General features: G+C 36.2%; 3 protein-coding genes across 3 annotated transcripts; 2 read left to right on the forward strand and 1 right to left on the reverse strand.

Moving 5' to 3' along the window:
* The first annotated feature begins 1,331 nt into the window (after positions 1 to 1,331).
* Positions 1,332 to 3,317, forward strand: LOC117336531. The gene has a single exon (XM_033897143.1). The coding sequence runs from the start codon at positions 1,332 to 1,334 to the stop codon at positions 3,315 to 3,317; it is 1,986 nt and encodes a 661-aa protein (XP_033753034.1).
* A 965-nt stretch (positions 3,318 to 4,282) lies between these two features.
* LOC117335890 (adhesion G protein-coupled receptor L4-like) lies at positions 4,283 to 5,800 on the forward strand. Its single transcript, XM_033896147.1, is given in 2 exon segments — positions 4,283 to 4,826; positions 4,828 to 5,800. Coding segments are annotated over 2 exon segments (1,029 nt in total). The 5' UTR covers positions 4,283 to 4,598; the 3' UTR covers positions 5,629 to 5,800.
* Positions 5,801 to 9,480: 3,680 nt separating this feature from the next.
* LOC117335891 (neuronal acetylcholine receptor subunit alpha-6-like) lies at positions 9,481 to 14,577 on the reverse strand. Its single transcript, XM_033896148.1, has 4 exons — positions 14,314 to 14,577; positions 12,043 to 12,179; positions 11,094 to 11,242; positions 9,481 to 10,737 (listed from the first exon to the last, which is right to left on the reverse strand). Exons 1-4 carry the CDS (start codon positions 14,363 to 14,365, stop codon positions 10,065 to 10,067), a joined length of 1,011 nt encoding a protein of 336 aa, XP_033752039.1. The 5' UTR covers positions 14,366 to 14,577; the 3' UTR covers positions 9,481 to 10,064.
* Between the last annotated feature and the right edge of the window lie 3,629 nt (positions 14,578 to 18,206).

An 18,206-nucleotide genomic window follows, 5' to 3' on the forward strand; every position in this document is an offset into this window, starting at 1 on the left:
TGTAACTACTTATTTGTTAATTTTTTATTAGAAACTACTTATTTGTTAATTTTTATTTGTAACTACTTATTTGTTAATTTTTATTTGTAACTACTTATTTGTTAATTTTTATTTGTAACTACTTATTTGTTAATTTTTTATTAGAAACTACTTATTTGTTAATTTTTATTTATAACTACTTATTTGTTAATTTTTATTTGTAACTACTTATTTGTTAATTTTTTATTAGAAACTACTTATTTGTTAATTTTTATTTGTAACTACTTATTTGTTAATTTTTTATTAGAAACTACTTATTTGTTAATTTTTATTTGTAACTACTTATTTGTTAATTTTTTATTAGAAACTACTTATTTGTTAATTTTTATTTGTAACTACTTATTTGTTAATTTTTTATTAGAAACTACTTATTTGTTAATTTTTATTTGTAACTACTTATTTGTTAATTTTTTATTAGAAACTACTTATTTGTTAATTTTTTATTTGTAACTACTTATTTGTTAATTTTTATTAGTAACTACTTATTTGTTAATTTTTATTTGTAACATCTTATTTAGTATTTGTAACTACTTATTTGTTAATTTTTATTAGTAACTACTTATTTGTTAATTTTTATTTGTAACTACTTATTTGTTAATTATTTATTTGTAACTACTTATTTGTAATAAGTCAACTTACATAAGAACAAGGAAAGCACAATATGACTGACTACCACGTACATAGGAATAAAAGCAAAAATTCAAGCAACGTTAAAAAAAAAAGAGTCAAACGAAACAGGCGCACAATTCTATTAATGTTTTGACATGTTCGTTATAAGCCGCCCATCTTGTCGTTAGACAGTATTATACTGTATTATACATAGGATGTAATGATTGTTTTGAATTGCTATGTAAAGTGGGCGATAAAGTGATTTTTAAAGGGGGAGGGAAATAGAAAACGAGACATAGAGTCAAGTCAAATGACCAAGTTTTAATACCCTTTCTTAATTGTCTCTCAAAGGCTCTTCCTTGAACGCTGTGACTAGAGCAACAACCAACTGTGGATTTCCGTGACAGTCGACCACCATGGTGATACTCCAATACCTCATGATCACTTGGCTACTGATTCCGACATCAGTTCGCTCCGTTGATCCAGGACAACGGATTAACGCCACCGCCATACTAACAGAATATATACTTGTTTGTGGATTTGACCACCTGTGTTATCCCAGTAGTCTACCATGGCTTCCATCCGGATATGATCATATCATTAAGTGTCCATCGTGTTCATGTAACCAGGACTGTTTTCACTACAATACCTGTTGTCCAGATATGGTTCTCCGGTATCCCGAGATGTCGTGTGTAGATGTCTCACTGTCTAACGCCACTCAGGGAGATACGGTACTGATGGTGACCAGTTGTCCGCCTGGTACGGAAGACGATACGGCATGTGTAACCAAGGACTATGACAATGCCAACACAATAACGGAAGTTCCTGTTTCTTCATCTAAAGAAACAGTTGTCTTTAAGAATATTGGGTGTGCAGCCTGTCACGGACAAAAGAATAATTTAACTAAATGGAATTTCAAAATGGAATGTGATCGAATTGTAGACATAAACCACATGTCCAGCTACAAGGAAATATTCCAGGCTGGCCTCGATAACATGTGTAACATGAGTTATCAGTCCTCCCTTTTATTTGATCACTTCAGGTGCTCCCCAGAACACAGCTCTCCCGCTCTCAAACAGTGCAACATGACTGGACAATGGGAGGAATATGATTCACATATAGACTGGGCATGCCGAAATTTCCAGAAACCTTACCGAGGGTTTGAAAACATATTCTGTTTTGCGTGTAATCCGGGTAAGCGATCAGGAGATGACCGACTGATCGCTGGCTGTAATAAGACAGGGATGTGGAACCCGTATGATTTAGAGTTAGAAAAGGCATGTCTGTACTATCCGACATTACAAATAGCATACCCTTATAAAAACAGATACTGTTATTTATGTAACCGGAGAAACAATATGTCAGACATCTTTATGGACGCAAAAACCAGTATTGAACTGGAGAAATGGGAAACACTCGACAACAGCTATGAATTGATTCTTGGGATACAGTCTTTTCGGCATCAATATATATACCAAGCAGATATACACAGTGTCATGTTAAACTCGACTGCCACTCTGTCCGATGATCATTACAGTACCTACAAAAATGTGTCCAAACTATTATTTCTTTACTTCTTACATTACGGAAACAATGGACACTGTCCAGAAGAAGGAGACGACACGAACGAAGCGCACCAGCAATGCACGTGCAGTTTATCGTGCGTGACGTCATCGCGTTGTTGTGCTGAGTTTGCATTGAGTGGCCCTGTAGTAAATGCCAACGAATTCAAAAACTCACTTTCGGTTTCAAAATGTTACAGAAATTATGAATTAAGTAATTCTACACTACAAGAAAAATGTGAAACAACCCAGCTATCGAAAGGCATTTTTCAGATTCCGGTCAGGTCCAGGAACTCGGATATTCTTTATCGTAACGTGTACTGTTTGCTGTGCAACGAAGGTCAGGAAAAAACAAACAGCCCCCAAACCAAACCGAAATATGATCCACTAGATCTCCATATTAGGTGCAATGTTACATTTCTAACAGAACGATACATATTCTTAGAAAACTTGCTGAAAGAGTTTGATCAAATGGAAGGCCAAGGTCAATATTGTACATTTTCGACCGTTTATGATCGTTATGATGATAAGAAACCAGTTCCGTCTACAATTGACAAGTGTAATGTAACAGGTGAATGGGACATATATGATTCCGATATAGAATGGGCTTGTCTGAACTACAACCATGACATTACTAGCGATCACTACTCTGAAATCTATAAAAATATTTTCTGTGAGATGTGCAACAAGGCTCTTGATACAGACCTGGAGTACACGTCGTGTGAAACAAATTCTACTATCGCTGACGACTGTGAAAGGTTCCCACAGGTAACTTCTATGAAGCCGTATAAAAATATTTTCTGTATGATATGCAACTACATTTCGCCTTCCACAAAGTTAGCGACTGCAGGTGTGGTGGTCGACGTATCTGATATAAGACCAGGCGGGTGCCATGACCGAAGGACCGACGGAGATGGAGATGGAGGAATAAGTCTAATAACGGCGACAGTCAGAGATTTATTTTCTATCAGCATGGCACCGGAGTTTCTTGGCGAAGTGGACCATGTTATCGATACATACGGAAATCATTGTTTGGAAAACGAAATATATGACATGGAAAAGGTAGGCAATTACTTTTTGACAAAAGGAATATACTTTGTACCCTGACATTGTAAGTATCTACATGGATATTCGTCAGTAAAATACTTATTACTTTAAAACATATCCCAGAAAAACACGAGAACAACCTTTTAGTTCACAATGTGAAATGATGCACTTTTGTTTGCATGATTTGCTTAGCGCCATTAGATAGATTTATATGACCGGTGTTGTTAATGAAACACAAGACGTTTACTCTCCCGGAACACCTAGGTCCGTATTTATGGTTCCCCGATCGGACATGAAAAGGTATGTGGTCAACTGATCGACCAAGTGGGTTTTTTTTCGGGTTCTCCGGTTTGCTCACACGGTGATTGATAAGTTAATATATATTTCGTTTCGCAATTGTTGTAAAAGAAATAAAGTTTACATTTTATTCAACAAACAATTTTCCTCATGCTGAAACATGAAATATGTGCTCAATATATCTTTCTTTCTTAAATCACATTAGCAGTGTAAACCAAAGACTGACTCGCACGAAGTTCTTCCACAATGCCTTTAAATCATTGAACAAAACAACAACATTGATTTAGAAATCAAAAGAATTGGCCAACCAGGAAAGAGGCAAAATTCAGTCATTTAAAAAATTATATTATCAATGTATTCAGAAATTGTAACATTTTGGATATACAATCTATTTTTAATCCCGTTCCCTTCCTTTATTGCAGAGTTCTTGCATTGTACAAGACTGTGCTGATGGAAAGATGTTGACCGATGGAAAGTGTATACCTCTTCTGCAGTTGACAACATCCCTGGGGTACACGTTGGCGCTTAGGATCACGGGAAGTGTGCTGGCTTTGGAGGATATTATTATGGAGACCCTTCTCTACGATTTACAAAGCATTGTATATAATTTTATAGCGTTTGAGTTGAATGGTATACCGTCTGTCTTATCTTCATACGTATCTGTGCCTATTTGGTGTAGACAACAAATACATCTTGGTGACAGAATCAACGTCACTATGACGTTTTACACGTCTTTCTATATACTGGATATAGTGAACAGGTTTCGACGTAGAAAGTAAGCTAATCAACATTACCAGCAGTACGATTAGCCATGTCACTGACAGAGCTGAGGTTGATTTAGCAGTGGAGATACATCCTTCAGCATTATATCTACCAGGGAACGTGGTATTGTTAGATTTCGAAGCAAATTGCTTTCGTGTAGAGCAAAGCAATTTCAAATATGATAGCCATGCCTACAGGTTGAAATTTGTATCGAAATTACTATTATGTCCAAGGGTGAGAATTCAGAAAGAGAGGTATGAAATTGACAACGGTTCACGCAGTATGAAGTTACTGCCAAACGGTCCAGTACTTGCCTTTGGGAATTACGAACTCTCAGTCAACACCACAGCGATAATTTGTGTAGAGGACTTTACAGACATGGTGGAGGGTAGAACCTCTGTGACAGATGAGGAGGATTTGCTGTCGTCAGTCCTCAGTATTGTGTCATTCCTTTGTACGTGTCTGTCTATACTCTGTCTCATCATCACCTTCCTTACCTACTGTTTCTTTGCCTGAACTACGTACCATTCCTGGTAAAAACAACATGTGTCTAATAGTTTCCCTCTTTTTCTCTCAATGTCTGATGCAGTTTGGAATGAAACAAACTCAACACACACATCTCTGTATGATCATAGCAATATTTCTCCACTTCTTCTGGTTATCAACTTTCTTCAGTATGAATGTATGCTCCTTCCACATGTATAGGGTGTTTGTTTTTCCGTTGACGGGGGCGAAGCGAGTTCACAGATGGACCTGCTTTTGGTACGCCTGTTATATATTCGGGATGTCCGCCTTGATTGTAACTGTATATATAGCTTTGTCTGTGACAGTCTTTGACTCGGATAACCTTGGATATACAGGTAATGGAAACTGTTTCCTAACCTCTTTTGAATCCGTAATCGCTACGTTTATATCACCAGTAATGCTAGTGTGTCTTTCAAACGTCATTTTCTTTGTGGTAGTCGCTTACAAAATTGCAACAGCACCTAATGTTCCATCGACCAGAAACGTCCGGAAGGAGTACCCTCTGTATGTTAAACTATTTGTACTTACTGGTGCCACGTGGTTGTTACAAATTATAGATGCATTTATCCCTCTATCGGTGTTCTCTATAATCTCTGGAATCATGAATTCTTCCCAGGGTATTTTTATCTTTCTATCCTATTCTACCAATAGCCGTGTCCGCAAATTCTACAAAGATAGATTATCCAGTACTCGGACATCTGATATATCACAGAGGAAAAGGGGATTTGTTGAAATGCCAAACAGTGCTGACTGTTATGACGAACACCACCAGGATTCAGGGATATAATCCCGACAGTTGGACATGTTGGAAATCTGACTGAACGTAGATTTAACCTAGATTTGCCGTATTCAGAAACAAGAACATAATGTCTCTGTTACTCCCTGGGTGGTGAAGTATCTGTCAACCTTTAAGGCATTACAGACAACACGAGCTGGCAAAAATACAATGACATCACGGCAACAATACAATGACATCACGGCAACAATGCAATGACATCACGGCAACAATACAATGACATCACGGCAACAATGCAATGACATCGAATCGACAAGGGAGTCCAAACACACTTAAACCGGCAGAGGATGTGACAGAAATCTCCAACCCGCGGGGCGAAGTTGTCCAGAGAAATCTCCAAACCTGGGGGCGATATGACAGAGAAATCTCCAAGCCTCTGGGCCATGTGACAGAGAAAGCTTCAACCAGCGCGGCGATGTGACAGAGAAAGCTTCAACCAGCGCGGCGATGTGACAGAAAGCTTCAACCAGCGCGGCGATGTGACAGAAAGCTTCAACCAGCGCGGCGATGTGACTGAGAATTTGCCGACCCTCTGGGCCATGTGACAGAGAAATATCCACAACCCTCAGAGCAATATTCTCGATGGTCTTGACCTCGGCAGAGTCTCGGATTAGACGCCTAAGAATATCAATCCCTTAGGGTAGATAAAAGTGTGTCACTCTCTTGAGGTAGGGGCATTATATTAGTCATGTGATTTAAGAGAAATATGATATTGTTTTAGAATGAAGTCTTAGATTTAAGTGTTCCTCGCATCATACACGTAAGAATGTTATTGATGATGTTAATGTTTTAAACAACCAACGGTGTAATGTGTACATATGTGTGACATTTAATACGAGAAATAGATCGTATTTATACAATTATCACTGTAATTTGTACACCTGTGTCTCATTTATGTACGAGAAATATATCGTATTTATACCATTATCATTATAATTTGTACATCTATGTCACATTTCAGTACGAGTTATAGATCGATTTTTTAACAATTATCACAGTAATTTGTAACCTGTGTCACATTTAAGTACGAGATATAGATTGAATTTTTACAATTATCACTTTAATTTTTATATGATATTGCTGTTATGATTTTTTAGTTTAAGTTGTATTGCTCAAAAACGCCATTTTCCATTCACATGTATACAATGGTATTTACAAATGATAGCATATGTGATATACAATAATATAAAGATGATATGTCAGCAAACAGCATTAATTTATAAGTTGGCAATACACTATTTCGTATGACGTTACCAGTACCCACAATTTACATCAAACATATTGAAATCTATAAAGGAATATACACTGCAACAAGTTTAAAAAATTGGTATCTTACTAAGGTAAGTAGTATATGATAATCACATATCGTACTAAGGTTTCAGTTTCCTGGTAGCCTGATCAATCATGTCAAGGACTCATTTAATTTAATTTAGAATGTGTTATTTCCATTTAACTAGCTGGGGCTTAATACGTTTGCAGTCCTTATTAGGAGTAAAGGTCACTATTATTGGTGTTCGTCTTGTTATCAATCTGGTAACACTTTAATAATAGTATATACAAGTAATTATTACAGATTTTCAGTATCACAATACTCAAGGATGAACCCCTGATTCGGGAATGTTTCTGCTGAAACATGATGAAGTCATTTTCTGGGTCACCTTAACATAAAGATTAGTGCAGGTAATATTTACTATAAACTCTGCGCGTAGTTAATATTTCCATGAATGACATATATTGAGCGAAGTTAGAATCCCGAGACCATTTTTATTTCATTCATCAGTAATTGGTTCTCATGACAAACTTTGATACGTATGATCATCAACAGTTACATTATATCTAATTGTCATGCATATTTGTTGATGTTAAACATTTGTATCTGTATCGTGTCAAACAATAAATCAAGGTTGATTTCTTTTTCTATGGGTTTATAATTATTTGCAGAATAATTATTCGATAAACGCGTAAGAGCATGGAGCAAATTGAAATTTGATAAAAAAAAAATGTTTTCGTCAAAAATAACAATAGTGGTTCCTCGTTCTCAGAAACTGCTGATGTGTGCAGACAGTATGTAAGAACTTCTGCAGATTGTTTATGTCGCTGGTATGAAACGGACGATTTCGAAGTGCAGTTACAGTCCTGTAGTTCTGGCAATACAATAACCGAAATCATATGAATAATAAACAGTAAATGTCTTTAGGTACAGCCCCAGAAAGAATACGCAGAATCACATGAAGTTAACTTTCTACCCTCCCATCAATTAAGTTTTTTTTTTCTACGTTTCATTGTTACGCCTAAAAGGTCATCATGCTGTTGTTCCTGTTTTAAAATACTGGTTACATTCCGTCCGTCACGCTTTAGGTTATGTTTATTTATAAACAGTTCTGTAAAGCATTGTTTGATTGTCACATATATAACCCAACACATTCACAATAATTTCTAATTTTACTAGAAAATGTTTCTCGTCTATACTAAAACAATTCATCACCTTTCGAGCTCGAGCGTGACATTTATATGTGGGTAGAGTTATTCACCGGATCTCTAATAAAGCATCTATTGATATTCTAATCAACATGATAGAGACAGGTAGATTAGGAAGGTAGATTAACAATTTATAGTGGTGAACAGCAAAAACAAAACTGATAAAAATGATTCTATCTCAAGTCATCCTCTAAACACATTACAATACAACTAATTCACCGGTATTTGCATCATAAAATCATATTACAACAACAAATCATACCACATCACAATCAATCTACAAACCATTCAGGAAGCAATGTCGACCCTGTATTAAGATGTCCTATATAATTGCAAAGTATAGCATCGACATCGATTCCTAATAAACGTCACCATGGCCTGCCATGGATATTTGTTCAAATTAGTATAAAACACCTACGAATCGACAGTTATATTAGTTTGGGGTTCATTTATTACTTAAATGTCATAATCGTATAATCATATTTGAGTAACAGGACTATTTAAAGTGTTGTGTCAAAGATATGTCCTAAAATATAGATACAAAATGGTAAATTAAAATATTTAACTCGTGGAAAATTAGCGCATATTTTAACATAATTCATCAAATTAAAATCCAAGAAACATCGAGTATTGTTTAAATAAGAGCTCGGAGTATTTCTTTCGTTAAGCCATAACTGCCCAAAGAAATCACGTGGCCATTACTAACATTAAACATTCGGGATGTGATTGTTAAGCGTAGCAATTCAGAATGTTTTATAACTACAACAATTAGTATGATAATCAAAAATGGTGGAAATCATCTCCAAACTAACACACGTGTTATGATACTGTTATATAACACAAACGTGTTATGATACTGTTATATAACACAAACGTGTTATGATACTGTTATATAACACAAACGTGTTATGATACTGTTATATAACACAAACGTGTTATGATACTGTTATATAACACAAACGTGTTATGATACTGTTATATAACACACACGTGTTATGATACTGTTATATAACACACACGTGTTATGATACTGTTATATAACACAAACGTGTTATGATACTGTTATATAACACAAACGTGTTATGATACTGTTATATAACACAAACGTGTTATGATACTGTTATATAACACAAACGTGTTATGATACTGTTATATAACACAAACGTGTTATGATACTGTTATATAACACAAACGTGTTATGATACTGTTATATAACACAAACGTGTTATGATACTGTTATATAACACACGTGTTATGATACTGTTATATAACATATATTGCACTGTATCGTAACACATGATGAAGTGTATACAACAGATTCACAGCAAGTGCATTATATAACCAAACATGTATACCACACGTGGACTAAATTGTAAACACGTTTTGATTGACTGACACAATAGACTTTGACTGGAGGACGTCTCACCAACTCACCGAAATTAAAACGAGTATTAAGTAGATTATTTCTGTAACATTTGATTTGCTTATGGATTTCTATCAATTTCTTGCCTTGATGGTACCTTAAATTACTTGTTCGATCTGTATTAAATTTAATTTCCACATATTTCTGAAATAATTTCCTTTGCGTATCAACATAATTACCATGTACAACAACTACTTGTTGTGTGACCTCTATCTCTAAATAACGTAAAACATATTATTCACAATATCGCAACACGTAGTATACATTGTATATCATGGCAAATATAATGTATTGTATATGATAGTATGACAGGAGTATTAGTTGTTGTGATATTGCATATAATTACTATATTAATTTAACTCGTTATAACGTCATAGCCAGATCCAAATACAACCAAATAATGAGCATGTGTATGACATACGTTTTGCTCAATGAAACAAAAAGGAAGTATGGAAAGAGTACTCGTAATGTCACAAGAGTTCTCTCCCATGTGCCAAATCGATGAGCAATTTGCTAGCTGTATATCCTAAGTTGTTACGACAGGCTGGACATTTTCAGAGTCATCGTCATTATCGTCATTGTTGTGTCCTATGTCAGGAATATCATCATCATTATCATCATCATCGGTATGATCATCGGTGCCATCGCCGTCAGTATTATCATCGTTACCATCGTCGTCAGTATCATCATCAGAATCATCGACAACTGTATCGCTATTATCGTCAGTGGTGCCTTGGTCGTTGTTTTCATGTGTCCCATTTGTCTGGGAACCTTCATGGCTCCAATTGTCACTCTCGCCCTGCGCGTCGCAACCATCCACAACGACTGCAGTTTGTTGGCACGTTCGCCTCAGCCATATGGTGTAGGTGATAGATATGTACGGTTCGGCACAGCACGAGTAAGTGAGGGTCTCTCGTTCTACGCTATGGTCAATAATTTCAAAATCGGGACTTTCGTTGTAGTCTCCCAACAAAAAGCCCTTCCCGTCAATAGTCATGTTCATAGTCTTTTCGTGATAAGTCCAGGATCCGAACTTGAGTGGACATTTGTAATCTCCCACCTGTACACTATCCCGGTCTGTACTTGTGACCTCGTCACAGTAGGCGGTGACGCGCGTGCCTGGTATCCACTGGGCGTCGCCTTCGGAGCTGACGATAACTCGGATACTGGCGTACGTCTTACCAGACGTGGCAGCGGCACTGACAATCCAAAATACAGTTATATGTTAATACTTTATATCGATAAGACCTGTCCAATAGTTGATAGAAATTAATACCATTAAGATACCTCTACTGATTGATTGTAATTTCCATTTGACATAGCGGCCTTTGTCATATATCACGTTATGAAATTAAAGTTACATGCCGTGTTTCCAGTTTGTGTGTGTGCTTTATGGTCGTTGTCTTTTTGTTTTTAAAGCATATTATCAATTTATTGATTTAGAATATATAGCACGAAAACTGCATGAGCTTGAAAATAAGCTTAAATTTAAGAATTTTGATAATATAGATGTGCAGCACAGGATTATATATCTGAAACATATGTAAGTGTTTACTTGTTGTATAATATTATGTCGGGGGTCCATATGAGCTCGTCCGGAATGTTGATGTGATCCACCTGACTGTAATCGTCTGGGTCCCACATTAACCGACTATCCTGCCATTTCATCATCTGCCACGTGTCGGCCGTCAACACGCGCTTCTCCTGTGTCAACACATCAACACAATCAGCACCCATAAGTAGAGAATTATAAACATATATATAATGCAGTGATAACAAAAATGACAATTAAGTGCAAATATCTACAATAGCGCAATGATCAGACATTATTATTAAGTATGACAGCAAAGTCTAATGTAGTCCATGTTATACTAGGCACTTCCGTTGTCACCAACTCACTCTTTCTTTCAGCATACCACGACAGATTCCGGTACCCTACATCTAACCTGTACCGGTACCGGAATCTGCCGAGGGTTGCCGAATTACTCTTCCTGAGAATATGATACTACTAAGATATGGAGGCTTACCTTTCATACATCTGGTGTTACACTCCTTAAACGTAATCAAATATCTATTCTATATGTAGCTGAAATTGCAGTTTAAATATCAATATTTTTGTCGTTTTTTTCAGGCCAACAGAACAATAAGTCTAAAATGAATTCAGAAGAATCAAACTGGCACTTTCTTCCATGATATAAACTTTATTTATTTTACGACAACAATTGCGAAACAACCAACTTATATTAATCACTCTTGTTTGCCGGGATGGAAGCGCCTGAGGGGTCTTTCTGTGGGAGAAAACTGGAGTACCCGGAGAAACTCCACGTGGTCGGGCAAGTGATCCCCATACCTTTTAACGCCCGATCAGGGAATAGAACACTGGCAGCCTATGTTACCACTGTGCCAACCGACCACCAATATCTCATTAATGATCAATTCTTGATATAAAGGCAGCTCCAACACATCATCAATCACTGACCATTTCTACTAGTGCGAGTACGTACCATGTTCACGATCCTCGTGAGAGTTAGACTGTGTGTTACTTCTACAGTGTGTCCAGGACCATAAGACGGACGAGCATGTCTATTGTAGCTGTAAAATAGGTCCTCCATAATGTCCTCTTCGGGTATAACAGACCGACCTACCACAAAGGAAAATAGAGAATGAATAGAAGGGAGTCTCATTTACGGAAAATAAAAGAATATGACGTAAAATCTATTTTTGGTACTACACGTTTGGCATTGTTTAGGAACAAAAGCAATGGTGGACCAAACATCTCTAAGGGAACCCTTTATAAACCTCACCAGGATATTATTATTTTCCTACCATTTGTCAATTGAAATGAAAGTTCATTCATTAGACCCGACCCTCCTACAATAAGGAAACTCCATGACATGAAAAACTATTAAAATGTATTTGTTAAAAACCACTATCAATAATAACAATCTTCATACAAGTACAAGAAATGATTTAGAAATCAATTTCTAACGTAACCAGAATCTCAGGAGAAATACTTTTACCGATATAGTGATAAGTTAGATAGAAAATACAAGGCATTCAAGAACTTCTCAGCATCATATTGTTATAGCCCATCACAATGATATAATGAAATTGAGTGATACATCTACATCTATGACGATTTCATACATTGCATGTCCCTCCATCAAGAAAGGTATAAGGTGTGAATTTATTTACGAAACTGTGTCAGTGATGACCTACGTTTGTTTTCCTTCTAACTAACTTCATCCTCCCTAGATAATACAGGAGCTACGTACACTTCTGCTCTTGGCACCCCTAAACTATGTCAAGGCAAAATCGAAGACACACGACTAGTTATTTGCATCATTAAAAATTCCTGACCAATCGTTTAGCTGATACGTTTTTTTTCAAAGATGACAAAGGAACGCCAACCAAATTCAAAGCCAGTCAATTTAACGGTATGGAGACCTCACGAATGTTTGACGCACACAAAGGAGAAAACTGGTGTTTTTTATTTATCCATTAGATGGCAATGCCATACTTTTTCATGACATATCCAGGGATACAGAGAGCGAAAGTGAACAGCATCGAGTGGAGTAAACAAGGATTAACCCACTCTAGTATGACTTTTGTTCCCTTCCTCCTTTGCCATCAAATCCTATTCATAATGTCGAAATAGGTAATCAATTATTTTTATCTGAAGCCATAATACTGAAGTTCATGTACCATAAACAAGGTCATTAGGGTCATTGTACTAGTCAAATCAAGTGCGAGCTACACGACTTAGATTTGACATACCATGTTCCAATATCTACTTTGTAAAATGACCTCTTGTTTCATGCAATAAGCCTGAGTGAATAAAATAGTTCCGAAATAATAAAAGGAATATGACGTCGCAGCGGAAGATAGATGACCTCTTTATAACGATTTGTACGCCAAGCGCACGAGAAAGAACAGGCGACGGAATAACATTACTAAATAACACTTGCTTAAAGAGGGATGATAGATTATGAGCAATGGTTATATCCATGATGAGATCGACAAACTTGGACAAACGTGCCATAATAAAGCTATGTTTAGACAGAAGACATTTATCAAAACTATATAATGGTTGTATAACGATATACATGCAAAGCTGTTTTCACCTAAATAAAAACATTATAATCCAGTAATGACAATATATCTTTGTATTTGAAAAACAAAATTAATTTCCTCACGACAGAAAAACAGAGTTATCTGTATTTCCATTAACTTGATAGCAGCGAAATCACACAGGCAATTTGAACAATATTCATCTTTCAACTCCTTGACGTTATTATTCTACCGTCTAAATGAACACACTCGACTCCTATAACGGGCATGTCACATGCGAACAGAAGATGGAGACGAAAGCTGGTAAATGGTAAAACTAAATTTCTGGTCATCTTAAACTTTTAATTATGCATTGAAATGCACAAAATGAAGGAAATCTTTCAAAATTAGCACAACCAGTAAAACAAATGGTGTTTCGATGTTTAAACAAATACAGATCTTTTATCTACTTCATTTCCACACTTGTAGCCTTGTTGAAAAGTTCTAGAATGATGAAAAATTATGATACAGTTTTATCAATATTCACACACGAATTTTATGTCGATATAGTCTGTTCAATATGTTCATGTTTACTGTTAGATATAATCCCCCTCTCGGCGAGTTTATCCCTAGCATAAGGAAATACAAAATACGAAACAAGGAACATATAAATAAATATAGTATAGAAAGAGATATTTACCAACAACTAAAAGTATATTACTTACAATACGTAGCGGCCGAGAGAACAATACACAAATAAATTATCTTCCTGCACATCTTCTGGCTTGGGGAAGCTGTCGGTTTTGTAGCGAATGAGCTCCACAGATCTTTATATAAACCAAGCCGGCTCTCTGTCCGTTATCGCCTTGTCGGCTTGAAAGTACATCTAATAAAATTTTTGTTTGATCATGTATATCTATGCCGCCATTTTCGTCGAGTGTTTACTGCTCTGATGTGGTATGAGACAATATTATACTCTGTTAGTCCTGTCCTCTTTAGCCGCATCTATTGAACCATTCCTGAAATTAAGTTGATGGCGATGGGTCCTACAGCTGACAATGCTCCAACATCTGGTTGTTGACTCCTAGGTCAAAGACCCTAATGATTTCCACGCAAAAGAATTCAAGCATTACAGCACAAAACATCTGGCGAATCCCATTGTTTTAGACCTATTAAGCTTAACAATAGCGCTTATTATTTCTAACATTCACACAATTACCAAAATTTGAGATATACAATCATTGTGGAACGTACTGGGTCATCACTTTAACTGAAATCAGCTTTGTTTTGACATCAAATGGCAAATTTTGCATTCACTTTTAATCTAATGTTTTGTGTAACCAAATTGGTAAGATAATAATTCTGTGTAAACCAGAAGTACATGTATATAGGGCAGCACATTGTATATATGTTTACATAGCCGCTACATCTGTTATTATGTCCAGGGTATACATCGAGTGCGATAAAAAGCTTTGGCATTCACACGCTATATTTTTTTACTCAAACTCGGTTATACATCGCTCAATTATAGCATTCAGACATACATTTGAACATTTATGAGAATATTTTTCCTTTGTCATTCACAAACGATTTAATCATTCATATACGATTTCCTTATTCCAGATATGAATTAGCATTACATTGGAACTTAACAGTTTACAGGGGTTATACCACGTAAGTACCGTCGATAACCCTTCATCCTCTTGATGTTAGAATGACGCACGGGTTTTTGACCGCTGCGTCACTGACCGAATTGTAACGTTAGCCTATATTCAGTACATGCATACTAAACAGATTTTCTCTCAGTTTCTGGAAATGCACTAATATTGGTTTTTCTGAACCGGTCTCCATTAAGAAAATGAAAAAAATCACCTAGAAATTATACATCAACAGCAAGAAAATGGCATTTCCTTTATAGGACTGTAATACAGACCCATCCATAAACTTTAAAAAAAACCGTAACGCCAACAGAAATATAAATCCTTAACAACAACTCACGTGACTTTAACAAGTGACGGGACCCTGAGCTATCTTTCATGTCTCGGACACAATAGATAAGTAGTTCATTAGATGTTTTGAATTAACATGATATTCTATTCCTCATACGAGATCAAGTCAGATGTGTTTGATGCTTGTTGATATGCCTAGTGGTTACGTTTTCATTACCCTAGTTCTCAATTTTAGGGTGTGTCTTGACCAGGATTTGACCTAGATTTCTATAGCGGATGTGGTCGATTTGACGTAAAGATTTGTATGGCGGGTATCGTCGATTTGTTCTAGACTTGTATGGCAGATGTCGATTTCACCTAGATTGGTATGACAGGTGTCGTCAATTTGACCTAGATTTGTACGATGGGTGTCGCCGATTTGACCTTGATTTGTATGCCGGGTGTCATCGATTTGACCTATATTAGTATGACGGATATCTTCGATTTGACCTGGATTTGTATGACAGGTGTCGTTGATATGACATAGATTTGTATAGCGGTTGTCGTCGATTTGACCTAGATTTGTATAGCAGGAGTCGTGGATTTGCCTAGATTTGTATGGAGGTTGTCGTCGATTTGACCTAGATTTGCATGGCAGGTATTGTCGATTTAACCTAGATTTGTATGGCGGGTATTGTCGATTTGAACTAGATTTGTATGGCGGTTATCGATTTAACCAATATTTGTATGGCGGTTGTCGTCAATTTGACCTTGATGTTTATGGCGGTTGTCGATTTGACCTTGATTGGTATGGTCGGTGTCGTCGAAGAAGCAGAAGACGCTTACTCTTCCGGAACCCTTGATCCTATTGTACTTTTTCATGAGTTTATTATGTAAATATATATTGTAGTTCGCCTTCGTTTGAATCGCAGCTGCCGTAACTCAGTCTGTTGTCGTGCCTATATGCAGCATACGTTAGGTTTTGTTCATTGAATTCTCACCATGAATGCTATACCACCACACATGTACAAAGTTAAGAATACCAGGGACTTTCTATAATCTAACACAGATAGCCAGTTGTAAAATGTTAACGTCACTCAACGTAATACAACAGGCAACAAAGTCAGGAGTCAACACACATCCGCATTCCTAAATGATAGTAGCCTTGATTCACACAAACAACATGTCAATCTCATAAACAAGATTTACTTTATCAATTGAAATATTCGCGGTTACTTTATTTCGTGGTTTCCAGCTATTTTGACAGTTAGTAGAGCGATAACTGGTGTATTTGTGTATCTTAGTGTATTGATGGGGGTAGTCGTTTGTTCTGGTTAATGTTGTTTTCTTCGGAGCTTTTAGACACAACAGTTTCTTGAGTATTGATGCTCCAACAAAAACAGCATAAATCATATTGTAAAAACAACAAAGAATACCAACATAATAATGAAACTATAATTTCAAATCAAAATTGATTCAATAAGATTGATACAAAATATGTGCTATCAACATTTTACTTTCTACATAAAAAATGAACATGTTATGTCGCAACGTTTCAAGACCAACTGGTACAACGATGTGACGAAAATGTATATTTTCATGTCACTCAACGGGAACGGCCTGTCTATCGACAGAGAGTGTATACATCAGATAGGCTACCGGTAGGGTATAGCTCTAGGGGGTAGATGTAGTCCTTCCCTTTTATGCTATGATCGGGTCATTACTGTGTTTTGTTCCTTTCAACTATTTTGGCATTGCCCAACTCAAACGGCTACTGGGACACCCTAAAGACAAGACTGAAATTTTAGACAAATCAAGTGGTTTATGAAATTCCATGCAAAAATTGTCAACGGTCGTGTATCTAGGAGAAACTAGGAGGAAAGGCGGGGTTTCAAAATAGCCCAAACAGAATACGATAGCTTGTATGAATAATTGAATATGGTAGTTTGTATGAACAATTCAATACGATAGCTTGTATGTGTAATTGAAAACAATAGCTTGTATGTGCGATTGAATAAAATAGATTGTATGTGCAACTGAATACGATAGCTTGTATGTGCAATTGAATATGATGGCTTTTGTGTGCAATTGAATACGATAGCGTGTATGTGCGATTGAATACGATAGCTTGTATGTGCGATTGAATACGATAGCTTGTATGTGCGATTGAATACGATAGCTTGTATGTGCGATTGAATATGATAGCTTGTATGTGCAATTGAATACGATAGCTTGTATGTGCGATTGAATACGATAGTTTGTATGTGCAATTGAATATGATAGCTTGTATGTTCGATTGAATACGAGAGCTTGTATGTGCAATTGAATATGATAAATTGAATGTATGATTGAATATGATAAATTGAATGTATGGTTGAATATGGGTTTGTATGTGCGATTGAATATGATAGTTTGAATGTGCGATTGAATACAATAGCATGTATATGCAATTGGTAGCCCCCGTAATCCTACGTTTACAAAAAAGGGCATTTAAGTCTAAACATGTACATATACGTAAGAATATATCGCTGTTTTTGTGCCAAAAATGAAAAAAAAAGTTTTTTGTCGAAAATACTACAATATCAATTTGCATTTTTTTTCAACTAAACTCAACTGCTGATAATAAATATCGTGTTAGATATCATATACATGTATGCAAAGCAAGAATTTATAATTTTGAATACATAAGG

This window comes from Pecten maximus, chromosome 10, assembly GCF_902652985.1.
Source record: "Pecten maximus chromosome 10, xPecMax1.1, whole genome shotgun sequence".
Lineage (NCBI taxonomy): Eukaryota > Metazoa > Mollusca > Bivalvia > Pectinida > Pectinidae > Pecten > Pecten maximus.